The 16,582-nt window shown below is 45.6% G+C and overlaps 1 protein-coding gene across 3 annotated transcripts in view; it reads right to left on the bottom strand.

The window, feature by feature from the left end:
- Window positions 1-16,582, bottom strand: part of DLG5 (discs large MAGUK scaffold protein 5) — a 183,263-nt gene that overhangs the window by 37,711 nt on the left and 128,970 nt on the right. For all 3 annotated transcript variants that reach the window (XM_075535107.1, XM_075535108.1, XM_075535106.1), the window contains exons 14-15: window positions 3,715-3,807; window positions 946-1,962 (exon numbers count right to left, since the gene is read on the bottom strand). In XM_075535107.1, coding sequence (XP_075391222.1) covers window positions 946-1,962; window positions 3,715-3,807 — 1,110 coding nt within the window. The remainder of the gene's footprint in view (window positions 1-945; window positions 1,963-3,714; window positions 3,808-16,582) is intronic.

Raw genomic sequence — 16,582 nt, 5'->3', positions numbered from 1 at the left:
TAGGAAGCCTTCTCCTTCTCCTGAGGAATGGCTCATGGTTGTTAACTGCTGACCTTGTAGTTGGCCCAACGCATATCCCACCATGTAAAAAGAACAGCTTTTTAAATTATTTCCGAATAAATAAAGCTTTAGAAAGAAGGTGGGTGGGGGGAAATCTGTTCTTTCAAATAATGGGATTACGTGTGTAAAATGGTGGCAGTCAGCGGCCCAGTGGTAAAATTATCATCTTCTATGCAGGAGAGCTAGTTTGGTTCTGGCTGATGTCCCTCATGCACAGCCACTACCACACGTCTGTCAGTGAAAGCCTACATGCTTCTGTGCGACTGAGGAGGGTTCTTCAATCCCCCAAACTAGAGGGGACTGCAAGACAGACCTGCTCATCTACCAAACCACCAGCCGGGGAAAACCTACGGGCAGCAGAGCTGCCTCTGGGGGTCATGAGTTAGCTTTTCAAGGGTGGCTAACACCTGGAACAAGGTAAGAGCACAGATGTGTTTCAGGCACACCCAACAATGCAACACAACTTGCACAGTTGTAACAAACACTTCATCTGCTGGGAACAGTGAGAATCAGTTCCTGAAATGCTGTCTCTGGCCACGACCAGGTCTCCCTTCGAGAAGCTAACCAAGCACCAGGGCAACCATGGCGTCCTGCCAGTGGTGTCTCACCCCATGCTTCCAGGCCAGTCTACCCACGAGGCTTTGGGGGAGAGGGCAAAAGCTGCCTGCTGAGTAAGCAGATGAAATGCTACCCTCAAGTGCCCCTCTCTGACAATCTCTAGGGGAGACTGTCATTCCCCTTTCCAAACTCTTTTGCCGGTTCACATTGGCCTCGCCACACAGGTAAAAGCAAAGACGCCAGGGCGAAGCACTGGTTAGTGGTGGCAAACTACTGTGTGCAGCAACCAGCAGGCCCTCACCCCACCTCACTAGGGCAGCGTCCTACCTCCAGGCCCTGCACAGGGGGCGCCACTGAAGGCAGCATGGGCCGGAAGCCGGGAGCAGACTTGGGCCGGTAGCGCTTCTGGGCCAGCTCATCCACCCTCTGGAAGGTGAGGTCCTCATCGCAAGGCTTCTTGGCTGGTAGGTCGGTGTCTCCATCCCCTTCTGGGTGGTAGCTGGAAGCAATGCGGACTCTGGCCTTGCGAGGGGGTGACGAGGGGATGGGGTCCTTAGGGTCCAGGTCAGGTGGCAGGGCCACTGGAGGACTGGTGGATGGGGAGCTGCCTACCAGCGTGGCCTCGGACTCAGAACTGGTCTCAAGCCTGTGGTGGAACTTAATGGAGTTGCTTCTCCTGGGAGGTTTTGGGGGTGTCAAAGGCTCCACTTTCTTGGGAGCCTGTGGGGGATACGTGGGCCCACAGTACGGAAGTAGGTAGTCGATTCTAGGGGGTGTCTGAGGTCGTTTGAAAGTATTCGGGTCAAAGATGGACTTCCTTTGCTTTGGCTTCTTGTAAACAGAGAGCTTCTCAGGCTCCACCACTGAGCTGAGCACAGCCTTGGGCCAGGTCCCACCACTGTTAGAGCTCTCGGGTTCTGCCTTGTCCAAGAGGACCTCTGTCACCCCACAGGGACCCCCCTCTGTCTCAAAGGGCAACAGGGACCGGCGGCTGCGAGCTTCCACCAGCCCATGGCCGTGCTCCCCAGGTGGGTCCAAGCGGAAGGAGCTCAGGCTGCGCTCAGAGGCACTGGTGCAGGTCTTGGGGGAGACCTGAAAGGGCCCCCCAGAGAAAGGCTTGTTGAGGAAGGAGCTGCTAGCTCCTGGGGCTGTATTCTCTTTCCTGCTCTCCAGCCGGTCCAGGCAGAAGATGTCTGTCTGTGTGGAGTTATTATGTTGCATCAAGTTCCGTTTACTGTGAGCCTGCACCTCCGCGCCGTGGATTCGAAGGTTCAAGGTCTTTTCCGAGTCCTTGAGGTTTTCACATATGTTCTGGCCACTCCATGAGGAGTTCTGAGGGAACACCTAGGCAGACAGTTGCATAGGGGTAGGAGAGGGTGAGACCGAAGGAGGTCGGGGAATACCATCCTTGTAGACAGCAGTGATCAGGAGCAGGCCATACTGCCCTTGACAGACAGACAGACATGCACACACGCACATGTGCACACACACCCCCACACATGCACACACGCACATGTGCACGCACCACCTCTCCTTCTGACAGGCGAGGCTGCCCACTGGCTCTGCTCATGGCCTTGGCCACTTTGAAGAGCATGTGAGCACATTCTGACGTAACCTGCATGGGGTCCTGCACATTCAAACAAAAGTAAATGAATAAACATAAAGTGAAACTGCATTATCAAAAAGCACATCTCTTAGTTGGAGCCCTTCATTTGAAATGGGACGGCCACTGGATAACCGTTCGGCAGTTCCTCAAAAAGATAAACAGAGAATTACCACAAATTGAAACATCAAGCCAACTGCCATTGAGTCGATGGCAACCCATGGCAGCCCTATGTGGGGTTTGTAAGACTGCCGATCTTAATGAGAGCAGACAGTGTCGACTTTCCCCTGATGAGTGGCTGATACTGACCTTGATTAGCAGCCTAATGAATACCCTGACCTTGATTAGTAGCCTAATGTATACCCTATCAGGAGTCCTTAAATGACCTGTGATGTGGCAGTTCCACTTCTAGGGATCTATCAAAGAGACTTGAAAGCAAGGGCTCAAAACCTCTAACTGCACACCAAATGTCACTCCTAATATCCAAAAGGCGGAAAAAACACATTTTAACAATTGATGAAGGGACAATCAAAAGGTACTCTAACCCCACAATGGCATCTAATACTCAGCCATAAAGATGCACGAAGTTCTAACACAAGCCACGACATGGCTGAACCTTGGAACCATCGTGCTGAGTGAGAGATACTCATCACAGACCCCACTTTTATGATCTACCTAGAATACACAGATGCAGAGACAGAAAGCAGATTCGTGGTTTGAGGTTTAACAAAAAATTTTAAAACAAATAGCAGTGATAGCTGCACAATATTATAAACATAATTAATGCCATGGAATAGCACATTCAAAAATTGTTAAAATGGTAAAATTGTATGTTGTTTATTTATTACATAATAAAAATATATATATCGCTGACTGAAATATATTTGAAATGTATGGGCCTATCTTTCCCAAATTCCTATTGTAATGCTTTTCTACACTGTAGAAAAGTACAAAAAACACTTATAAACCCACTGTCTGGATTCAACACTGTTTTACCAACTTGTTTTCTTTCCCGTCTATTTCTATATTGAAGGTGCCTGATGTTGGTCTAGGGGTTTTATGAGTTAGAATCAATTCACAGTCATTGGACAGTGAGATACCTATATTGAAGGACTTTGAAAATATATTTTTTAAAAGAACATTTGAAAATAAGTTACAAATATTTTGACTTTACCACCAACAATTTTAACTGATGTAACCACAATACCACCATTATACCACAGAAATTAGCAACCATTTCCTAACATCAATTAATTATCCAGTCCATATTCAAATATGCCTGATCATCCCAAGATTTTCTTCATAACTGCTTTTGTTTGTAAACAAGGATTTAGTCCAGATTCACGCACAGAATTACCAGATAATGACCCAGCAATCCTACTGCAAGGTAAAAACCACTGTGCAAACCAAAAGGGTCCCAGTGATGCTGAGCAGAAGCTTGGTCTTTGCCCGTCCGAGACAGCCAAGACAAGCCAGGCTCAAACAGGGCTTACCTTCAGCAAAGAGAGGGTCAGGGAGTCCTGGCAGTTCCTCAGCAGAGATTCACATTCATTCAGAGACTTGTTGTCCAGAGCAATGCCATTGATCTAGGGTGAACAGAGAGTTGGTCAAGGCCACAGGCAGTGAGGTAAGCCTGAGCTTACAGGTCCACTCTGCCATGGGGGTGTCCAGCTGCCATGTTACGTTGGACAGGAGATGGGGTCTGTATAATGCTAGATATGGAGCTGGCAGTGGGACAGAGAGCCCTTCTCACGAAGATGCAAGGGCCTAACTGTGGTACTGCTGAGGCCAATGAATACACCTCCTCTTAACCATTCTGGGGAAAGATGCTTGACTATCTGGAACCCTAAAACCAAGGATCTAGGAGGATCAGCTCAGCCCTGCTGTTTCCTCTTATATGACACTTGATCACAACTCCCTAATTCCAAGCCTTACTCCTCCCTGTAAAAACTTAAAGGAAATGAGGACAAACAATGTGAGATCATGGATGTATACAGACTTTGTCAACTTACTAAAGCATCATCAGAATCCACAAAGAATCTCACAACCCTGATCTCTAACTCCCTACTCATATCCCCCACCGACAAGCTCAAATCTTTCCCAAGTATCTGTGCAGTGGGACACGGTAAACAAATGGGTACTTCCCGACCATTGCACGCTGCCTAGCAAAAGAACAGGGACAAAACTAGTGACAGGCACAGCAAGCTAGTTGGGTTGCATGAGTATTGTGCTGAATGAAAAAAAGTCAGTCTCAAAAGGTCACAGATTGTATGATTCAATTTATATCAGAAAGCAACAAAAGCACAATTGTGGAGTTGTTTCCAATTCATGGCAAGTCCATGTCTGTCATAAAAGAACTGTACTCTAGGGTTTTCAATCGCTAATTAAAAAAACTTTTAATGTGAATTAGGTGGGGATTTACCTTTCAGATCATTAATTTTATATTCAACAACTTAAACTATCAAGCCTCTGAGTAGCTTGTCCTGTTTCTGCTCCTTTCCTTTGCTTCCTCTTCTCCCTCTTGAGGAATATTATCTTCTCCAACCTTCGAGTTAACAGCAGACTGCCTCTAGAATATTACTTCACTTCTGCCTCCTGCCCACCTACAGGGTCACTAAGAGTCAGAATGGACTCAGCAGCGGTGAGTTATTCTGTTCCATTCATCCACATAGCCATCATTGTACTAGTTTCAGGCAGTGTTGAATTACGGTGGTAGCTGGATAACAGACAGATTCAGGAAATAGAAGGCCTCCAACTCTGTCTTCTTAAGTACTGCTTTACTTATTCTGGGTCTTATTCTGGTTCAGTTGTCCATTTCTTTAAAGAATGAGCCTACGATCTGGATCAGAATTGTATTATATTTATAGATTGATGTGGGTAGTATTGGCATTTTCACAATGTTGAAAGTGGCTGATGTCTCCACTTTTATTCAATATTGTTTTGGAGGTTCTGGCTAACAACACAAGACAACGGAAAGACATCAAAGGGATCCAAATGGGACAGGAGGAGGTGAAACTATCGCTATTTGCAGACGACATGATCCTATACATTGAAAACGCCAAAAGCTCCACAGCTGGAGTACTTACAGCAACAGAGGAATATGGAAGAGTGGCAGGATACAAGATCAATAAACAGAAGTCGGTAGGTTTTCTATACACATGGGACAGGATCGTGGAAGAGGGGATTAAGAAGGAGGTGCCCTTCACAGTAGCTAAGAACAAACTGAAATACTTAGGAATATATTTAACAAAGAAAACTAAAGACCTATACAAGGAAAACTATAAGATCCTACTACAGGAAACCAAAAGCGACCTCCACAATTGGAAGAACATCCCCTGCTCGTGGATTGGAAGGCTTAACATAGTAAAGATGACAATCTTACCTAAAGCACTTTACAAGTTCAATGCTATACCAATTCAAATACCATCGACCTTCTTCAAAGAATTGGAAAAACTGATCACCAGTTTCATACGGACAGGGAAGAAACCCAGAATTAGCAGAGAACTACTCAAGAAGAAGGACACAGTTGGAGGACTTGCCTTACCCGACTTTAATGCCTATTACACAACTGGAGTGGTCAAAACAGCGTTGTACGGCATACAACAGACACTCAGACCAGTGGAAAAGAATAGAAAGCCCAAGAATAAAACCATCAGCATATAGACAACTGATCTTTGACAAGGGTCCCAAAACCATCAAGTGGGAAGCAGATGCCCTTTTTAACAAGTGGTGCTGGAAATAATGGATATCCACATGTAGAAAGATGAAACAAGACGTTTGCCTCACCTCACACACAAGAATAAACTCAAGGTGGATCACAGACCTACAAGTTAAACCTCAAACCATCAGGACCATCAAGGAGGGACTTGGGACTAACCTCAGAGCACTGGCCCAGGGAATTCATAAGCTCACTGCAACAGGGAAAGGCACACACACAGGTGAAGTGGAAATCGCCAAATGGGATTTAATAAGAATAAAGCACCTGTGCACCTCGAAAGACTTCACCAAGAGGGTGACAAGACAACCCACATACTGGGAGAGGATTTTTAGTAATGACACATCAGACAAAGGGCTCATTACTAAAACCCACAACACCATCATGACCTGCAAAAGGAGGGAAACAGTTAACCCCAGAAGTAAGTGAGCAAAAGAACTGAAAAGAACTTTCACCTGGGAGGAGACCCATATGGCCAACAAGCATATGAGAAAGTGTTCCAGGTCATGAGCCATAAGAGAAATGCAAATTAAAACAACCATGACATACCACCTAACACCCCTGAGGCTAGCCCAAATCACAGAAAATCAGAGAGCAAGACGTATTGGAGGGGCTGTGGTGAAGTAGGAACCCTCCTCCACTGCTGGTGGTTGTGTAGATTTATACAGCCACTGTGGAAAGCAATCTGAGATACTTAAAGAAAATGAAAATTGATCTACCTTGTGATCCAGTCATCCCTCTACTGGGCATATACCCAGTGGAAGCAACAAACAAAACCCAACCAGTCATCTGTGCTCCAATGTTTATTACGGCACAATTCACAATGGCAAAGACTTGGAAACAGTCTAAGTTTCCATCGATAGATGAGTGGATTAGGAAACTGTGGCACATACACACAATGGAGTACTATGCAGCAATGAAAAGTACAGACGATCACATGAAACACGTCATTTCATGGGAAGAGCTGGAAGGGATCATGTTAAGCGAGGTAAGCCAAACTCAAAAGGACAGGTATAACATGAATCCCCTGAGGTAAGTACAATCAGCACGCCAGGAATAGAAGAATAAACACCTATCTCACAATAAACGGGTGGAAGCACAGATACTTGGGGGTAGGCAGGCCATACCTAGGGAGGTACATGTGAGTCCAACATAAAGAAGGGTAAGGGGGGCAAGTAGAGGGAGAAATCAGGATGGGGAGAAACTGAGTTGATGGAACGGGGGGAACAGGGCACTAACCCAACCAGGGGGAAGAGTATTGATTGTGTCCCCCCAGAACTGGAATGTGCATACATACCCCACCATGAAGCGCCAAACCAGGAGGGCAACGTAACACGTGGAGGAATCCACAAAAAGACTGGACCATACACCAGCCCTAATCAGAATCAGCCCGACCCCCACCATGGAAGAGAGTGCCACAGAAACTGAAAATAGATCGTCTGGTGTGGGAAAGGAACTGACCTACCACACCCAGAAGGAAGCTGATGCAAAAGAAGGACGAGAAACGGAGCGGAGCACATTTGGGCCCACCAAGCTCAGAGGACGATAGCCTGCCTCGAAGGGCCCAATGTACAGAGAGGACCAAATAGCTGGCCCCACTGCAAGATGAGACATCCTGCACTGACCCATGGTCCTACAAGGGACAGCATCAGAGACACAGTGGGGGATGTATGACTGAGCTGACCCCACCACATTGAGGCAAAACACGGGGGGCATGCAATAGAGAGGCGGGGGAAGCAGAGCAAGGAGGCCCCGAAGGAGTGTAAAGGATGGACATTGGGGCCAAGATGTGGCACCCCATCAGACTCATCCGGAAAATACTCCTAAAGGTCAATAAACAAAACTGGAACTATTAACAGGCTTTTGTTTTGTTTTCTTTGTTTCTTTAAAATTTTGCAGGTCATTGGGCCTCTACTCAAGCACTCCCTCAATGCATGAATACTTTCTTTTATTAAATTGGAACTCTATGATGCTCACCCTCCTGACAAAACTGCTGAAGCCAAAGTGGGTGAACAAGTAAATGTGGTGAAGAAAGCTGATGGTGCCCGGCTATCAAAAGAGATAGTGTCTGGCGTCTTAAAGGCTTGAAGATAAACAAGCGGCCATCTAGCTCAGAAGCAACAAAGCCCACATGGAAGAACACACCAGCCTGTGTGATCACGAGGTCCCGAAGGGATCAGTTATTAGGCATCAAAGAACAAAAATCATATCATTGGCTGCATACCTCCGTGATACGATCACTGAAGACAAACGGGTGCATAAGCAAATGTGGCAAAGAAAGCTGATGGTGCCCGACTATCAAAAGAGATAGTGTCTAGGGTCTTAAAGGCTTGAAGGTGAACAAGCAGCCATCTAGCTCAGAAGCAACAAAGCCCACATGGAAGAAGCACACTAGCCTGTGCGATCACGAGGTGCTAAAGGGACCAGGTATAAGACATCATGCAAAAAATATATATGTGTGTAAATATATATGTGTGTGTGTGTGCGTGTGTTATACCATAGTGAATGAAGGGTAAAGTGCAGAATGGAGACCTAAAGCCCATTTGTCGGCCACTGGAGATCCCCTCACAGAGGGGTTTAGGAGAGGAGATGGGTCAGTCAGGGTGTGATATAGTACCGATGAAGAATACAGCTTTCTCCCATATCCTGGATGCATCCTCCCCCCAACTACCATGATCCGAATTCTACCTTGCAAGCCTGGATAAAGCAGAGGTTGTACACTGGTGCATATAGGAGCTGGAGGCACAGGGAATCCAGGGTGGATGATACCTTCAGGACCAGGGGTGTGAGGGGCGATGCTGGGAGAGTAGAGGGGGAGTGGGTTGGAAAGGGGGGATCCATTACAAGGATCCACATGTAACCTCCTCCGTGGGAGACGCACGGCAGAGAGGCGGGGGGAGAGTCTGGATAAGACAAGATATGACAAAATAACAATCTATAAATTATCAAGGGCTCATGAGGGAGGGGGGAGCAGGGAGGGAGGGGGGAAAAAAGAGGACCTGATGCAAAGGGCTTAAGTGGAGAGCAAATGCTTTGAAATTGATTAGGGCAAAGAATGTACAGATGTGCTTTATACAATTGATGTATGTATATGTATGGATTGTGATAAGAGTTGTATGAGCCCCTAATAAAATGTAAAAAAAAATTTTGCAGGTAAGTGGCTTCTTTGTTTGTTAGCTTGTCAGTGTTGCTGCCATCTTCGCCATGTTCCTATGTGACACTCTGTTTGGTGCTGTCAACGCCATCAGCAATTTTATGCACATATTATTATCTCTGCAGGTCCATCTAGATAAGATAGGCTGGACAAGCAATAAGAGAAGACATGATAGTGCGGGAGGTAGGGGAAGGGAGGAGGTGCTGGCCAACCCAGGGACAAGGGAACAAGGAGTGGTTCAAAACCAGTGCCAGGGAGGGATGGGAGGACTGGTAGGGAGTGACCAAGGGCAAGGTAACTGAGAGGAATTACTGAAACCAGAATGAAGGCTGAACATGTTAGTGGGACAGGAGGAAAGTGTAAGGAAACAGAGGAAAGAAATAGAAGGCAAAGGGCATACGTAGAGGCCTAAATACAGACATGTACATATGTAAATATATTTATGATTATGGGGGAAATAGATCTATGCGCATATATTTATAGGTTCAGTAGTAGGGTAGCAGGTGGACATTGGGCCTCCTCATGCGCACTCCCTTAATACAATAGCACCTTGCTCAGCTAAACAGTCATTGCATGATACCCACCTTTCCGACATGATTGCTGAAGACAAACGTGTGCATAAGCAAACGTGGTGAAGAAAGCTGATGGTGTCTGGCTATAAAAAGATATAGCGTCTGGAGTCTTAAAGGCTTAAAGACAAACAAGCAGTCATCTAGCTCGGAAGCAACAAATCCCACAGAGAAGAAGAACCAAGCCTGTGCGATCACAAGGTGATGAAGGGATCAGGGAACAGACACCAAAGAACAAAGTCATTGTGTGATCACCTTCCCCACATAAACGCTGAAGACGAATGTGTGCATAAGTAAGTGTGGTGAAGAAGGCTGATGATGCCCAGCTATTGAGAGATACAGCGTCTGCGGTCTCAAAGGCTTGAAAGTAAACAAGCGACCATCTAGCCCAGATGCTAGCAACAAAGCCCACATGGAAGCAGCACACCCACATGTGCGATCATGAAGGGCCGAGGGGACCAGGTTTCAAGGAACAAAGGAGGGGGCGGAGGGAGGGGAATCATGTCATCGTGAATGAGGGGAGCACTTGATGGGGACCCAATGCTCATCTGGAGACAACTGGACATCACTTGCAGAGAGGTAGTGGGGAGGAGATGAGTCACTCAGGGTTCAGTGTAGCAACAATGAAACTCACAACCTTCCTCTAGTTCTTAAACGCTTCCTCCCCCCTCACTATCATGATCCCAATTCTACCTTGCAAACCTGGTTAGACCAGAGGATGCACAGAGGTACAGATGAGAACTGGAACCCCAGGGAATCCAGGACAGATGAGTCCCTCAGGGCCAACATTGAGAGTGCCGATACCAGGAGGGAAGAGGGGGTAGAAAGGGGTAAACGATCACAAGGATCTACATATAACCTCCTCCCTGGGGGGTGTTCAACATAAAGTGGGTAAAGGGAGACGTCGGGCAGTGTAGGATAAAATAATAATTTATAAATTATCATGGGTTCATGAGGGAGTGGGAGCAGGGAGGGAGGATCTGATTCTAGGAACCCAAAGGAAAGCGAGTTTTGAGAATGATGAGGGCAACGAATGTGTAAGTGTGCTTTACACAATTGATGTGTGGATTGTGATAAGAGTTGCATGAGCCCCAATAAAATGATTTATCAAAATAAGGAAAGAAAGTGGCTGATAGAAGTAGATTGTCTCCTGAGTAGAGCAGCCAGTCCACAGAGAAAACAACATGGCTGGCCCCACTATGAGAAATGATGCCCCTCAGTGACTAAGGGCGATACAGGGGACAGCACCAGAGACACAGGGTGGGAATTGCACCTGACCTGATCCCACCACACCGAGGCAAAACACTGGGGGAGTGCAGCGGAACAGCAAGGGAATGGAGTGGCAAGGTCCCCTGGGAATGCTGAAAGTGGACTTTGGGGCCAGAGCGTGGTGCCCCAACAGACTGGACTGGAAAACGCTCCTAAGGGCCAGCAAATGATCCCTGAACTAACTACAAGCTTTTCTCTTGTGAAGTGTTTTGTTTTGTTCTTTGTCAGTGGTTTGTTTTTGTTGTTTTGTTGTCTGGTTGTATACTGTTGCTTTGTTTTCCTCTGTCTTGTTTTCGTACATGTTAGTGTCTCCACAGGTCTGTCTGAATAGGACAGGCTGGATGAACTATCTGGAGGAAAAACAACGGGACCGACAGTTCTAGGGGGACTTGGGGTGGGGGGGTAGGGGGGGTAAGGAAGAGGTGTTAACAAACACAGGGACAAGGGAATAACATGGGACCCAAAATGGTAGAGAGGGGGGAGTGGCAGGCCTGGTGGGGAATGATCAAGGGTAAGGTTGCGTAGAGAAGAGGTATACTCTAGCCCAGGTGGTGACGAAGCATGATAGTAGGGCAGGAGGAAAGTCAAGGGAGATGGAGGAAAGAGCTAGGAGGCAAAGGGCATTTATGGAGGTCTAGACAAAGACATGTACATGCAAATATATATAGGAGGATGGGGAAATATATCTATGTGTCTATATTTATAGGTTAAGTATTAAGGTGGCGGAAAGACCTTGGGCCTCTACTCAAACACTCCCTCAATGCCTGAATACTTTCTTTTATTAAATTGGAACTCTATGATGCTCACTCTCCCGACACAACTGCTGAAGCCAAAGCAGGTGAACAAGTAAATGTGGTGAAGAAAGTTGATGGTGCCGGCTATCAAAAGAGATAGTGACTGGCGTGTTAAAGGCTTGAAGATAAACAAGCGGCCATCTAGCTCAGAAGCAACAAAGTCCACATGGAAGAACACACCAGCCTGTGTGATCGAGTGGTCCCGAAGGGATCAGTTACCAGGCATCAAAGAACAAAAAATCATATAATTGGCTGCACACCTCCATGATAGGATCACTGAAGACAAATGAGTGCATAAGCAAATGTGGTGAAGAAAGCTGATGGTGCCCGGCTATCAAAAGAGAAAGTGTCTGGGGTCTTAAAGGCTTGAAGGTGAACAAGCGGCCATCTAGCTCAGAAGCAAAAAAGCCCACATAGAAGAAGCACACCAGCCTGTGCGATCACGAGGTGCCAAAGGGACCAGGTATAAGGCATCATGCAAAAAAAAAGATATATGTGTGTATATGTATATGTGTGTGTGTGTATGTATATATACACACCATATTGAATGAAGGGGGAAGTGCAGAGTGGAGACCCAAGGCCCAAGTGTCAGCCAATGGAGATCCCCTCATAGAGGGGTTTAGGAGAGGAGATGGGTCAGTCAGGGTGCGAGGTAGTTCTGATGAAAAACACAGCTTTCCCCCAGATCCTGGATGCTTCCTCCCCCCAATTACCATGATCCGAATTCTACCTTGCAGGACTGGATAGGGCAGAGGTTGTACACTGGTGCATATGGGGGCTGGAGGCACAGGGAATCCAGGGTGGATGATACCTTCAGGACCAAGGGTTTGAGGGGCGATGCTGGGAGAGTGGAGGGTGAGTGGGTTGGAAAGGGGGAACTGATTACAAGGATCCACATGTGACCTCCTCCCTGGGAGAGGGATGGCAGAGAAGGGGGTGGGGGGAGGGAGACTCCGGATAGGGCAAGATATGACAAAATAACGATGTATAAATTACCAAGGGCACATGAGGGAGGGGGGAGCGGGGAAGGAGGGGAAAGAAAAAGAGGACCTGATGCAAAGGGCTTAAGTGGAGAGCAAATGCTTTGAGAATGATTGGGGCAGGGAATGTATGGATGTGCTTTATACAGTTGATGTATGTATATGTATGGATTGTGATAAGAGTTGTATGAGTCCCTAATAAAATGTAAAAAAAGAAAAGAGGAGAAAAAAAAGAAAATGATTAGGGCAAAGAATGTACAGATGTGCTTTATACAATTGATGTATGTATAATGTATGGATTGTGATAAGAGTTGTATGAGCCCCTAATAAATTGTTTTTTTTTTAAAAAAGAAGTAGATTGTCAGAGCTTTCTCCGAGTTGCCTCTGAATGAACGAACACCTGCAAACACTCCGTTGGAAAGCTAAGTGTGTTAACTGCTGACGTTACCCAGGATTCTCCATGACAAACTTGTAGGACCAGAGAGCGGATTAGTAACTGCCAGGGGTTAGGGATGGTGAGTATAAAGGACTGGGTTTAACAGTAAACAAAGGATGAGGAGAGAGATCTTGTGGTAATACAGATTAGTGACATGAAACGATTCATGAGATAACATGAGTTAGACTTATACACACACACACCCCACCACATGTATGTCAGTTTCCTGGTTAGATGAGATGACTATATAGGATGCAACCACAGGGAAAAACTGAGCGACAGGTACATGGGACCTCTCTGTACTGTTCTTGAAACTTCCTGTGGATCTATGACCATTTCAAAATCAAAATTTAAAAAGCAAATATTATTATAAAGTAGGAGAATAATTTGAGATTTTTCCTTTCTAAATTTTCCATATCTGAAACTCCTTCACAACGGTAATACTGCTTTTCAAAGAAGCTCACTTAAAGTCTGAAAAGCATCCACGAAGACGTAAAAACAATAAGCAACCTCCTCCCACAGACTGTGTGTGCAAATGCCATGACCCTGTGGTACAGTGAGAAGATTGTATGAAACGCTCAACACACAGAGCCTCCAGTCCTGGGCACATTCCCAGGGTCTTCCCAGTAAGGGATGTTGCAATGGTTGCTTCAGTGTGTTCGGTAAAGGCAGGGACATCCTGAGCGCCCATCAGAGGGGAAGAGGTTCAATAGCTGGAACGTCCCCCACTAAAGATCCGCAGGCAGGTCCTGAGATGAATTAGGCAGATGGATGCGGGCAACGATAAAGTATCTCCCAAACACGTTGCTAAACACAGAGTAGCAAAGTTAGCAACTGGACGTTCTGATCCCATTTGGATGAAGAAAGAAAATTGGAGATACATATTCTAAACATTTCTGAAGTAATAAATAAAACATAAAACAAAACACATTTTAAAAGGCTTCCCAGTTAGTAGGCCGGGCCTTTGTGGCTAGAGAAAGACTGGTTTTACACTCTTTTGTTATGAATGGGATTTTGTTTGTACCACGAAAAAATGTCTGACTTTGTTCATTTATAAAAGTTAGCTAACAATATTAAGTATGAAATGACAGATATGACTGGTAAATAATGTGCTCCTTAATATATATATCAATATCACCTATAGGAGACCAAATGGTCACCAATTACTTTCAAGTGATGATGAGAATGTAAGAGGCCATCAAAGAAGCAAGATTAACGAAACCAAACAGCCAGAATGGAATGAGGAGAATGTTATAAGCAATTTGTACACAAATGTTTGAGACAGAACATAAACTGCGGTCTCACCTTTCACTGTGTAGTATTATGTAAGGGAAACACACACACGTATCGCTGCCCTTTGGCCCAACATTTACACAGCACTTTCAGGAGTTTCCTCTGCAGAGAACCATGAAAAATCACTGTTGAATGTTTTGAGAATGATGAGGGCAATGAATGTACAAATGTGCTTTACACAATTGATGTATGTATAGATTGCGATAAGAGTTGTATGAGCCCCTAATAAAATGATTTTTAAAAATCGCTGTCATTGAGTTACTTCTGATACACAGCAACTCTGTAGGGCAGGACAGAACCGGCCCTGGGGGTTTCCAAGGCTGTGACTCCTTATGGAGTGGAAAGCCTGTCTTTCTCCAGAGGAGCAGGTGGTGGTTTCCAACTGCTGGCCTTGTGGTTAGCAGCCCAACATGTGACCACTAAACCACTGGCCTCTCAGGGACACCATGAGGGTTTCCAAAGTGGATATGCACAGGAGGAACTGATTTTAGGACTGTTCCCATCGACAAAATTTGAAACAACTTATAAGCCATCACATGTGAGATTTAAGCTACATGTGATAAAAACAGAAGACCACAAGGTCAATAAAACTAATGAGTACTGACATGGAACCAGAGCTGCAAGGTAGAAGGGAAACTACAGAGGACCCCAGTCTGGTTCTACTCTAGTACTTTTAAAAAGAGAACTCAGAGCCCTGTGACGCGTATGATGAGCATGTGTACCCTGAGCATTTAGTCTGGGGCACACCCACCAAATGCGGCCAGAGATTATCTCTGGGAGCGGGAGTCAATGGAAGAAAGGGAACATGACCACTTTCCACTTTATGACCTTGCATTGCTTGAACAGTTCACAGTCAACAAGTCCTAGCTAACAACATAAGGCAGCAGAAGGACACTGAAGGTCTGAGAGAGCAGGAGGAGGGGAAACTATCACTAATTGCAGATGACATGATTCTATACATTGAAAACTACAAAAGCTCTACAGCACGAGTACTGGCAGCTATAAAGGAACACGGAAGCGTGGTGAGATACAAGATCAACCAACACAAGTCTGTTGGTTTACTATATACATCAGACAAGACCACAGAAGAGATCAAGAAGGCAGTACCCTTCACAATAGCCAAGAAAAAATGGAATACCTAGCGATCTATCTAACCAAAAAAACAACCGACTTATACATGGAAAACTACAGAGCCCTACTACAGGAAACCAAAAGCGACCTCCACACATGGAAGAAAATCCCATCCTCGTGGATCAGAAGACTCAACATTGTGAAGATGTCGATCGTAATCAAGGCACTATATAAGTTTAATGCTATCCCAATTTAATTACCAACAACCTTCTTCAAAGAATGGGAAAATTTGACCACCAATTACATATGGAGAGGGAAGAAACCCCGATTTAACAGACAACTCCTCAGGACAAAAAAATCAAAAAATTAAAAAAAAAATTTTAAGGAGGAGGGCAAAGTCGGAGGGGCTTGGCTTCTTAACTTTAATACCTACTATACGGTGGTCAAAGCAATGTGGTACTGGAATAAAGACAGATACTCAGACCAACGGAAAAAAATAAAAAACCCATAAATAAAACCATCAGCATGTAGACAACTGATTTTCCACAAGAACCCAAAAAGCGTCAAATAGGAGCATATCTATAGACAACTGGACATCCCCTTACAGAAGGGTCACAAAGAAGAGACAAGTCTAGCACCAGGTGAAACATACAACTTTCCTCTAGTTCTTGAATGCTTCCTCCCCCCCGACTATCAGGACCCAAATTCTTACAAACCCGGCTAGATCAGAGCATGTATATTGGTACAGATACGAGCTGGAAACACAGGGAATCCAGGACAGATAACCCCCTCAGGACTGAGAGTAGCTGAGAGTAGCGATACCAGGAGGGGAAGGGGAATGTGGGGGGAAAAAGGGGAAACCAATCACAAATATCTACATATAACCCCCTCCCAGGGGGAAGGACAACAGAAAAGTGGGTGAGGGGAGGCATCAGTCAGTGTAAGACATGAAGAGATAATAATAATTTATAAATCATCAAGGGTTCATGAGGGGGCGAGGGGAGTGGAGGGAGGCAAAAAATGAGGAGCTGATACCAAGAGCTCAAGTAGAAAGAAAATGTTTGGAAAAGGATGGCAACA

Source organism: Tenrec ecaudatus, chromosome 16, assembly GCF_050624435.1.
Source record: "Tenrec ecaudatus isolate mTenEca1 chromosome 16, mTenEca1.hap1, whole genome shotgun sequence".
In the NCBI taxonomy this organism is placed as follows: Eukaryota; Metazoa; Chordata; class Mammalia; order Afrosoricida; family Tenrecidae; genus Tenrec; species Tenrec ecaudatus.
The sequence above is the reverse complement of the archived record's forward strand: the minus strand, read 5'-3'. Positions and strand labels throughout refer to the sequence as shown.